Source organism: Porites lutea, chromosome 3, assembly GCF_958299795.1.
Source record: "Porites lutea chromosome 3, jaPorLute2.1, whole genome shotgun sequence".
Lineage (NCBI taxonomy): Eukaryota > Metazoa > Cnidaria > Anthozoa > Scleractinia > Poritidae > Porites > Porites lutea.
Window position 1 is genome coordinate 42317466 of NC_133203.1, and position 11519 is coordinate 42328984.

General features: G+C 37.4%; 1 protein-coding gene and 1 long non-coding RNA gene across 2 annotated transcripts in view; both read right to left on the minus strand.

The window, feature by feature from the left end:
• The window catches only part of LOC140929759 (uncharacterized), a 35794-nt gene that overhangs the window by 19703 nt on the left and 4572 nt on the right, over nt 1-11519 (minus strand). The gene's annotated exons all lie outside the window — the stretch shown is intronic.
• Nucleotides 257-3605, minus strand: LOC140930064 (uncharacterized). Its single transcript, XM_073379720.1, has 4 exons — nt 3513-3605; nt 2875-2987; nt 1150-1221; nt 257-526 (listed from the first exon to the last, which is right to left on the minus strand). The coding sequence occupies exons 2-4, from the start codon at nt 2941-2943 to the stop codon at nt 314-316; spliced, it is 354 nt and encodes a 117-aa protein (XP_073235821.1). The 5' UTR covers nt 2944-2987; nt 3513-3605; the 3' UTR covers nt 257-313.

Genomic DNA, 11519 nt, shown 5'->3' on the forward strand with positions numbered 1-11519 from the left:
ACAATAATAATTTGTTCTAACAAGCTAAATTTCGGCAAATAGATACCTTTCATCTTCTTCTTTCTGGTTATCTTACTCGAACCAATAATTTTCTTAACTTAATTTTTGTAACGTCATCACTCTATACCGTGCCAGTGAAGAACTAAACAGTTACGACAGAACCCTGGGAACGAGGTTGGTAGGTAATATGCAAATTGACGGCATATCATTATTAACTACAAAGTCAGTTTCCTTTAATTTGATTCATTGAGACTACTTTAATCTATCAATGTAAATGTACAAAGAAACAATTTCATTTTTGGGAGTTGCGTCCTTAAACAGTCAGCTGGCAGCATCGGTAGAGGTAGCGAACTCTGGCTTTGTTAAAATTTCCTTCCCTTATCAGTTTGAAGCTGGCCAAGAGATAAGTTTGTGGACATGCAACGTTGTGTCGGTCTAAATACGCTATGGGTGCAGCAGAAAATGGCTCCCAACTTGTAGCCTGGTCTATACAAAACACCCCTAACGCCCGCTTTTTTGTCAGTTGCTGTAAAATAAATACAAAAAAATTAATGTGCATTATTATATAAATCAATAACTTTCAATTTTAACTCTACATCCCCTTTCCATTTTCCATTTTCACAGGATCATGAAATTATTTTAAATGTACATGTTGGGAGTAGGAAAGAGATTCTATAAACCCAATTTAAGTTAATTGACATTAATTTTGGCATGATCTGTTTTTGTAGCCTGTTTTAGATGCCCCTTCGGGTTTATTAAATTTTTAACTCACAACTCTTTTTCCTGCACAATTAAGTAAGGTGTCAAAATTATTTTTGTTCTTGGAAACTGGTGATGCCACAGGAATTGCACAAGGGAAGAGTTTCCATACGTGCGTTTTTAAAGTTGTGAAGATGCTAAAATTACACGACTTACTCCTTGCGCTGAAGTGCTACATGCTTACTGATATCAGTGAGCGAATCTTTGCTGACGTAATTGTTTTCATTTTTGCTTATTAGCATACGAGTTAACCCATAGAAGGCGTCATCGAACCAAAACGAAGCAGAAGAGGCAAAAATTAGGACTTACTAGTTTACTTGTTCTTTCACATTCTCTCATAAAATTATATTCAAACGACTTTCTGGGCTGGGTTTTGTTTTTTCGACTTACCTCCATTTTAGTTTCCAACTCGCTGATTTTCTCTTTAATTTCACTGCTGTCGAGTGGGTCGAGATCACCGGTCTAAAAAAAAAACATCAAGAACGTATAGACCAGATTAGTACGGATCACTTGCACATAAGTAAAACATCGTATTTTCTCCTTTAAATCCAGATTCTCATTTTGTAAACATAATCTAGAAAAAAGAAATGAGAAAACACCATTGACTACCGATAAGAAAACGATAAGTGCCTTGCTACAGAACTGAGCTCCAGGTTCCCGGTAGGATTAACTCCATTCACCAATCCAGACTTGTGAACGTTGTTCTCACTACAGGGGCACACAACGACAATTTTCGGAAAATATCTGTTCGGAAGACGATTTGAGATCTACAATTTTCGGAACATTTTTTCCAAAATTTCTTACTTGTCTGGCTCTCCTAGGATTTTCGAACATCTAAAAAATGGTATAATTGCCCATTTTTAACGGATTTTTCGCCTAAAAAGGTCACCTAGAATTTTCGGGAGCCTTTTTTCTGGCTGAAATTTTCGAAAAGGTAAGTTTTGATCCCTATAATTTTCGGATCACTAGACTTTCAGCTAGGAAATTTGAACAGATAAAAAATTTTTAGGGGATAAAAATATGCCTATATCTACCGTTTAAATACTAAAATACGTTCAACAATGCTATGTTTAAGTGGTTTTGAACTATATTCTCGTTGGGTGCCCCTGTTACTAATTTTCCCTCGTGCTTAATTTTCATGAAAATTCCAAAGTTCGTGTTTCCCAAGTAAAAGTAAATTTCCCAATTTGAAAGGATGAAAATTACCAAATTGTATTATATATCAGTGGCGATGTTTTGCTTTTCTTTTTTGTGCCAGTCAGTGTCTCAAAATATTGCTTGTGAATCATTTTTTGCAAACTTGCTAGAAAATTTTGCTTCAGCTTGCAACAACAATTAACAACAACAACAAATGCTTTATTTGCATGACAGGGGCGGACCTAGGGGGAGGGTGCAGGGGGTGCGCACCCTCCCCTGAGATGACCTGCGGGTTTTCTAATACAACTGGTATTCTGCAAAAAGAAAAAAACTATGTGGTTTATTGGTGTTGAAGTAGAGCAAGAGACGAGTGCACCCACTCCTAAAAAAAATCTGGATCCGCCCCTGCATGACCATAAAGGAATTACAGTATTGCAAAAGCTATTAGTCTAAATTTAAGTACTAATTCAACTAATGAGTACGTGCAAAACATCACAAAACGTTACAGTTCTCATTCATTCAATAATTTGTTTGCACCGGAACTAAGGAATATTGCCAGCCGTTAATTATATACCTGCTCTAAAATTTTTATCTGGATCGTAGTAATGCTATCATATTATTTTATAATAAATTTAGTGATATATCGTCCATGTAATAAATAAATATTCACTCATTGGTGTCTTGTATAGTTTGCCCTGGCAACTACAGGTATTTTTAAAACTAGCAACTGTGAGGCAACTACACCAAGGAGAAAAAGGGAGGGTAAAATGTACACTAACAGTTCCCTCTGGGGAAACGTTGCGAAAAGATAGGGGGGAGGTGGGAATGAATCCGAGGACATGACGACTCTAATTAGGTACCTTGCGAACCGTACCATAGGGACTCACAACAGCATACCAAACGAGGACAGGGGCGATTAAAATGCTTATCAAGTTAGCTGCACCACATTCTTTTGAACTATTTTAGATAAGGCCTTACCTGTAGTGAGGGTACGAAATTACTGGCAAGGTAAACGAAGGAAGCGACGATAAGCAAGCGAAACATCATTACCAGTCCGGTTAAGTTCCTTTAAAAGATGATAACTGGCGGTACTGGAAAAGAAAAAGAAAAAGTAAAACTAGACAAATAAAAAACAAACTGGAAATCACCGAAGAAATAAGAAAACTTTGGAAGATTACTTGAGTACAACAAAATTATAGATAAGGATGACGGCTCGCATACGGCATCTAGTTCAATAATCAGTTTTAAAGTTTTCATTCTTTGTGTTACTAACAACCATTTTGTTGAGAAGACGGGATTTTAAATAATAAGTAAATTGTTCTACAAATCATAGAATTCTGATTTCTCGAACACTCGGTTGCTCGAAGCTCCTGATAACAATTCGAATCACAACTGACTTTGTAGTTCCTTTCCCGAGTAAAACTGTAAGAAATTTTACCCCCGATTATTCGGACCCCTGGTTAACTTCGACACAATTCAATTTCCTATTTCCCACGAGGTCCGAAAAATCAGACAGTTCCATTGTCCTGCTTTTATACAACTTTCTTTTTAATGAGAGAGTATGGACTTTTCCTAAATATAAAAGTTCAAAGCGGGAGCAAATTGGAATTCTTTACCTCTAAGGTACTCGAAGCTTTAAGACCTCCTCCTTGCTGTAGATGACAGGTATAAAGTGTGTAAAGTTTCTGCTTATGATACCTTTTTATTCTATTGAGAAAGAAGTGGTTAAATGAAATATTGACACAGAAAAAAAAAACAGATGAATCATGTTTCAGTCATCAAAGGGTTCATTTTGAATAATATTTGTAATATTGACTAAGGCCATCGAGCTAAAAAAATTGTCTCTAATATTCTAGCTACTGCTGAAAACCATTTCTCCTATTATTAACCGTAACATTACTCAAGAAATGGCCAAACACTGAACAAAAGATCATGGAACCAAACTTGTAGGACCGTCTATTCTTATTAATATTATAAATATTTATCCTCGTTATCATACGAAACAATCCTCAATAGTTACTTCTGTTTACCTCGTTGGATACTTTCAGTGCATAGGTGTTTATCAACTGCCGAGGTGAAACCGATCTTGATTTCTAATATCAGCCAAGTGTTTCAGTTACTCATTCATGTTTCTAGTCTAATAATAACCAGAGTTAGTGTTAAAATAGCACTGTAGTGGTTTATCGCAAATAATCCAGGCGTAGTTTATCGATAGAAATCGATATAGGAAATCAATCGATATTATCCTCGGATTGTTATCGATTGATATCGGAAATCGATAGAAATCGTAGTCACAGAAAAAATAAATAGCCGATTATGATGGTTAACAATCGATAGCACTCCGGCGTATGTAATAGATTAATAACAAGCAACAATCTTGGAGAGTATATGGTTCAGATATTCTAAATATGACGATGCTATTTGGTAAACAACACCGACGAGACCGGCTTTTTGACTTCAGCAACTACTGCAGGCCTAGTCTTCATCGCCTTCCATTTTTTTTTCCAAAACAAAACAAAGTGTAATTTGTTCCCGTCACTGTTTTTGTTCTTTTAGTACGTAATCACTTGAAAGAAGTGCATACTATCATGCCTGAATGACTTAATAATACCATACAGATAGCATCGTGTTAATATTGAACTATCGATAACAATCGATAAACCAATCATTATGGATTTCTATCGACTTGAAGGAAATTTCTATCCGTCGAAGATTGATTTCGATTGCTAACGATTGTTATAGATTATTGGTTTATCGATAAACTGGATATAAAACACTTGTGCGTAAGTCAAAATTTCAGAGAAAAATCTTTGTCGCATGGCTTCCGAGAGCGATATAGTGATACTCAAAACGCTGATTTTCGTCGAATTATCTCATGAATATCAGTAGACGCAGAATATTAGACAGCTACAGAAGTCTGAATATTAGAAGTCTGGAAATAATTGGCAATAGAATGATATTAGGGTCGTTTATGAAAAGAAAAGCTATTATGTAAGACGTGTCTTACATAATACAGTTCGCGTCTTATTTTTGATCCCGGACACGTTCATTGGAACGTTGCAAATAGCAACTGCAATCCAGCTTGGCGCATAACATGATCGAACGTAAATTCTGCGCACTATGCTTTCTTTTCTTACATAGCACGCAAAAGTCATTCTTCTTCTTAACTAAGACAAGGCGCTTCTTATCTAAGAACTTGTATAGAGAAGATACCAGATGACGTCACAAAAACTAAATTGGTATGATTATGGGATTGATTAGCATATTCAGAAAGAACATATGACTCCATGTACAGCTATTTCAAGAAAGGTTGTCAGAAAAAGTGCACGCGACAATCCCGGAAGGTATTGTGGGTGATTTTGAGTTCACTGTTTTTCAAAGAAGTTTCAACGAATGGCAGGAGAGGCCATAGACGCTAAAGGAAAGTAACAAAACTATATTTGACAGTTACAGTGTCAGGAAAAGTGCATTGATCATATCCCAAATTACCCTTCGGGATTGTCGCGTGCACAGTTTTTCCGACAACCTTCCTCGAAATAGCTGTAAATCGTTTTAAAATAGGTCTGGGTCGTTAACGTTACGATCGAAGCCAATTTTAGAAGGATTTGTCTGGAGTCATCGCTGCTTAATATTCACCCATCAATTTGCACTAACGGCTGATTTTTGGCAAGAGAGCTTTTTTCATCTTGTTTTTTCTGAATATTCTAGCCAATCCCATAATTTCACAAATTTTAATTTTTGTGACGTGACTTTTTTCTTCTCTGTTTGAGGCTATTCATAGATAAGCGCCTCTTACCTAATTTAAACTTCTTAAATTTCCTAACTTAGAATGATACGAACCTGTAAGATACTTTTAAGAATGTGCAATCTTCAATCCCATTTGTCAGCCATTATTGACTTCATATGCGTTTAAGTTGGCACTTTAAGGGTTTATTAGATATACTGAGAACTGTATTAAAAAGGCGATGATTTCATTTCACAATTAAACTTACATAAAACTTACATGAAATATTGAAACCGAGAGGGGGTATTTCCTATAATAGAGAGTTTAAGCAACGACGACGGCGACAGCGACGGCAACGAGAACGGCAAAATGGCAACAGGTTTAGATTAGCAAAACAACTGACTTTGCACGTGCATCACGCTTTTTTGTACATTTATTAGCCGTCGTTGCACGACTACAACGTGAAAGTGACCGTGATTTCACGTTTTGTCCAGGACGGAAACACAAGACAACAACTTTCTTTTTCTATTCCCGAACTTTGATACAGTCCTTCAGAATTCAAATCGAAAAAAAATTTGCCCTCATTTGACGAATTAAACAAGATGGGATAACCGCGATAAAGTTTGAGGCAGCGCGAATTCACTATTTAAGTGACGTTTTCAGTCGTAGTCGTCGCGGTCGTTGTTGCTCAAACTCCCTAATGGCCATTAGTATACACACACTCAGTGATCTTGGTAATTCAAGACATCTGATTGGTTCGCTATCTCGGACTATGACGTTATATTCACTTCGCTAGGCGGTGAATATAAAGCAGAACAAAATTGCTGTCGTGAACTGGGTGTTTTGTCAAAGTTTCATAGTAAAGCCTTTTTTAAAATACACGAATATTCAAGTGCTGACGACTTTGAAGGCAAGAAAAGACTTCATGGTGTTTAAACAGCGTGATTTATTGTGAGGTGGTTTACAGTAGCTGACTTTTTTGTACGTTCAAATAAGTCGGCACTGTTTGGTGATTTCGGGATTTTCTCGCAAGACCAATTTTGCCTATAAATAGAAGTTAATTTATGGAGGAAAGAGGAAGGCAAATATTTTCGAAAATTGTACGTGCCAGCAATTTAACAAGGCAAAGAACATTGGAGATAAACAACGCTCACCATGATCGTAGCCGCTGTTGACAGCATTTGCAAGACGCGACAAAGAAAACGTTCTCATTCACGGTGAGTTGACAGAAACAATTAAATAAAGCACTACTTTTTCTTCTCAGAATTGGGTAGTAATTCAAATTTTCGGTGTTTTCTTTTAAACCGTAGATTCTAAAGCTTACAAAAACTCGATACAAAAAGATTAAAACTATCATGAATTGCCATGTTTGAAGATACTGAGTGTAAAGATCTAACTTTTGCGCATCCACTGTTTACGGCTTCGTGTTCACGCATGAATTCACCCGTCAATCAAACTAATCGTTTTTTAATGGTTTCCTTTCTGATTCTGTCGAGATCACTTCGTGTGAATATACTAAAACAATTATTCACCTCAGGCTCAGTTAATATTGTTGATAATCAACAATAGAGAGATTAAGGTTCATGTTTACGCCAAACGGCAATCGTGAACTTGTACCACGAGACCTAGTTTTTCCCTTAATTGTCGTGTACTGTTTATTACTTCTACTTAAAAATACGTAGTTTCACGCCATTTTTGTCCGTAAGAATTGTTCTGGACAGTTTTTATCTGCTTATTTTCTATTCTGACAAATTCTCAACTTAAATCTGCCGTTTGCCGTTGCTTGTTTAAAAAGGTGAGTCTTAATTAAATTTTCTCTTTAAAGTGTCAATATACGTCTCAATAGAAATGGATTCCCTGATATATCTTGGCAGAACAATCCATAACACCGAGAGTTGTCTTGGGCTTAACATTTGGATAACTAAATAAGGGTACTGTCGCTAGAACTTCTTAAGTTATATTTAGATACAGGCTTAGGAGTAAATAAAATTTAAAAACTTAAGTACGAAGGTAAAAAACCCTTTAAAATCTTGAAAACAATCAACAGGATTTTAAATTCATTTCTGAACTTTACAGGCAGCCAATGTAAAACTACTAATACAGGAGTAATGTGACAATATTTACTTTCATTGTATATTAATCTAGCACACATGTTCTGTACACACTGAAGAATTAAGCTTATTGAGTTGATACTCCGGCAGGCTACATTAAAGACCGTTACAGTAATCGATTCTTCTTAAAATAAAGACATAAACCAGAGTCTTGGTCTGTAGATAAACATTTTCTTATGCGTCTCAGATCATACAAATAATAGAAGGCAGAGTTACATGTTTTTGAAATTATGGGTTGCCATCGTCAGCTTAGAATCAAACCATGAGCCCAAGTTCCTTGCAGACGACACGGGAGTAATAGTTGCAGTCCCAACACGAAGGCTATTAATACATACTTTAGCTAGTTGCTGCGATGTTCCACTTATCATGAATTCAGTTTTATCATCGTTCAGTTTCAATTTCTCGTTAATTCTGCATCCAGTTCAGGGGCGTTGCGTCGGCTTTACGCAAATACGCACGTGCGTACTTGAGAAATTGGTTGGATTTTTTTAAAAAAAATTTTCTGTTATAAGTAAAAGCCATATGTAGTGTCACGTCGTGAATTGACCTTGTATTGTGCAGATTTGGTCCTGTCTGTCTCGCTATTATTTCGCATCGTTTTTACAGTCTGAGTCGCGAAATGTGATAAATTCAAAACATTCTTGAAATGTTTGCCTCCAGGTACCCTGCGAGCCGTGGTTTCTCCGGCCTGGAGAAACCACTGCTCTCAGGGTAGCCTTCGGGAGATCCCACAATACATTGCGTATTCATGAAAAACGGAAAAGAATCAACCCTGACTGAATATCATTCCCTTTAAGATTTACCTGGGATGTTTTGCCCTTCGAAAGCTTTTCATTTTTTTAGTTTTCTCTCTATATATCTCTCTCTATAAATGTCGAAAAAGTCTATCAAAGACTTCTTTAATGTCGTTCAACTGGGAAATTATGGACCAAACCATAAGACGATAATCCAAGTAAACTGAAGCAAACTATAAGGCCCACGTGTGGTCATGGCGCGGTATCAACAAGAATTTTGCAGGAAATTTACTCCTAGCGAACACATGTCAGTATAGTATTTTCTTCAATGACAAACTTAAGAAATATTCAGAACGACTGAAAATAAATAAATGCCGACAATAATTGTTTTTTCCTTCTCGTGCTCATGATCGACATAAGAGACTAAAACTCAAAGTCACCAAAGGACCAAGCGTGGGGCAAGCGTGCGCAAAACTTACACAAACATGCACATGTCACAATTCTTCCAACCGATGCTTTTTCCAAATTTCTGCACAAAAAGACGCCTCGCCTTGTGCTGGTAAACATTCCAGTACCAGCTCAAGGAAGAACGTTTTAAAAGCTTTTTTTGATATCACGTTCTATAGTAAACAAACCTGGTAACTGCCAATTCTGTATTAATGGAAAGCAAAAACGTTATTTTGTACGAATAAAACCATATGGACCCGTGTGCGTACTTGTCAAAATGTTCACGCTACGCCCCTGCAGTTACGAATGTCTTCAATACACCTTTCGATCCTAGCCAAGGCGGCCTCTTGATTTAGCATTATCAATCGGACAGAAGGATAAGCAGAGTTGGCTATATCGTCCGCTTAGCAATGGATCTCTAAATTATGTTTGTCCACAATTTCAAATATCTTGCTAGCACATGCAAAAAACAACAAGGGCCCGAGGCACGAATCTAGAAGTACACTGCATTCCAAATCGAACTTCGTTGAGAGAGTGCATGTGCCGTCGATCAGTTGAAACTTGCTGAGTTCTGCCACTTAAGTATGATGCAAAGCAGGACAGTGCCGTATCCCGACCTCCAAACGCAGAACTAAACCTCTTAAGTAAGATACCATGATTAATGGTATCAAAAGCCGCGCTCAAATCCAACAGAACCAATGAGGTGACATGCTGTCTGTTCATGTTAGTACAATGTCATTTTTGACTTTCAAGAAAGCGGATTCCGTGCTGTGAAACTTACGATATGGCGACTGTAGCGTACTGTAGTGTATTCATGCAACCTCGTCCCCAGGGCGCTTTATCCTGGCTTTGGAGGTCGGGCGCCTCACCTCCAAAGCCAGGGAAAAGCGGCCTGGGGACGAGTTTGTTATTTATGTTGATGTGATGCTGCAGTTGTTTGGCTAACGCACTCTCAGTCAGTTTGGAGATGAATTGTAAGTTACTGACAGGTCGATAGGTTTTGAATATTGGTTCTAAGCCTTCTTTCTGAAGTACAGGAAAAACCAGGGCATTTTTCCACATTCATGGAAAGACACCATGCCCGAGAGAGTAGTTGATGATCTTGGTAATTACAGGAAGAAGAACATGTAGGAATCGGATCCAAGCAACAGGTCTTCTTATTAGATGCACGAATCAAGTCGTGCACTTCCTCCTGGGATAACAAATTAAACTTGGAGAAGTTGAAGACAGGGAGATCAATAGAGAGGAGAAGTCGTTACGTCACGTTGCCATGGAAGCAAAATTTTTGGATGACAACAAACCGAAAAAGTTACTTAAACTTCACCGACCTTATTCAATTTCATTTAATTTGGCAAATCTCGGCGAAATTTTCTTTGGGACCGTATCTATCGTTATCTAAGTTCAGAAAATGAGAGCGACAATAGATGTATTGTACGGTTCACCTGCTCCATAAAGCAGGCTCGTGAAATTAGGAGAAGTTTCATGTCGTAGTGGTGCAACGACGATAAAGAAACGTACAAAATAGCGTGATGCACGTGTAAAGTTGTTTGTTAATATAAACATATTATTTTTTGTCGATCTCCTTGCCGTCGCGGTCGTTGCTGGTTTTGTTATCATCCAGAAATAGTGCTATCATGGTAACGTGACGTCACACTTCTCTCTATTTGGAGCCAACTATGTAGACTTGTGGTGAATGATTATCGAGATCAAAACGGATATTAGCAATCTTCCTAATAAAAAGGCCCCCATTTTAGCACATATAAGCAAGGAAATATCAAACTAATAATGGAAATAAAAAACAAATAACATTGCATTAAATATCCAGACAAATGACACAAGTTGTACGCTGTCGTAGGCCGAGATACTAGGGAGCTTTAGTATCGACGACGGCAACGGCAACTAAAACCTCAGTTTTAGAATGAATTCCCGTTTTTTCAATCTTTGTCGCGTTTATTCCAATTTGCTGAAAATGGCAAGTGTAGGCGAATTTCCCCGGAGTTGATTTTTTGAGCACCGCACTCAAGTTTAGAGAGAGAAAAAGAGATTCTTCGTCGCTTGTTTACGTCCTCCATAAAACTTGCAATTAAGCATTTTTACGTCGTAGTCGTGCAAGAACGGTGGAGAAATGTACAAAAAAGCGTGATGCACGTGCAAAAGTTGTTGTTTTGCCTAATAAACCTATTGCTTTTTTGACGTCCTGGTTGCCGTCGCCGTCGTCGTTGCTAAAGCTCCCTACTACGACCCCCATAGGGATAGCGCGGGTGCTAGTATATAACATTTTCTTAAAGCTTCATTATTATTTATTAAGGATGCACAAAATCATAGATATCGGTTGAATTGTTTATTCTGAACAACGCGAATCAAAAACATAACTAACACGCTTAAAAACAGGTCCGGGACACCTTAATCTGCATGTCTGAACATATTTGCAGTTGTTTTACTTTACTGTTGCTGAAGACATTAAACACAGGCTATAGTTTGTTACCTAAGTCGTTCTCTACTTTGTTTCTTGCTTAATTTCACTAATTCTATCTTAGATTGTTGTTTTACAGGGTGTGATGAGGAATTAACAACAAAAGAGGCACGCAGTGCGTATGCCTACACTGT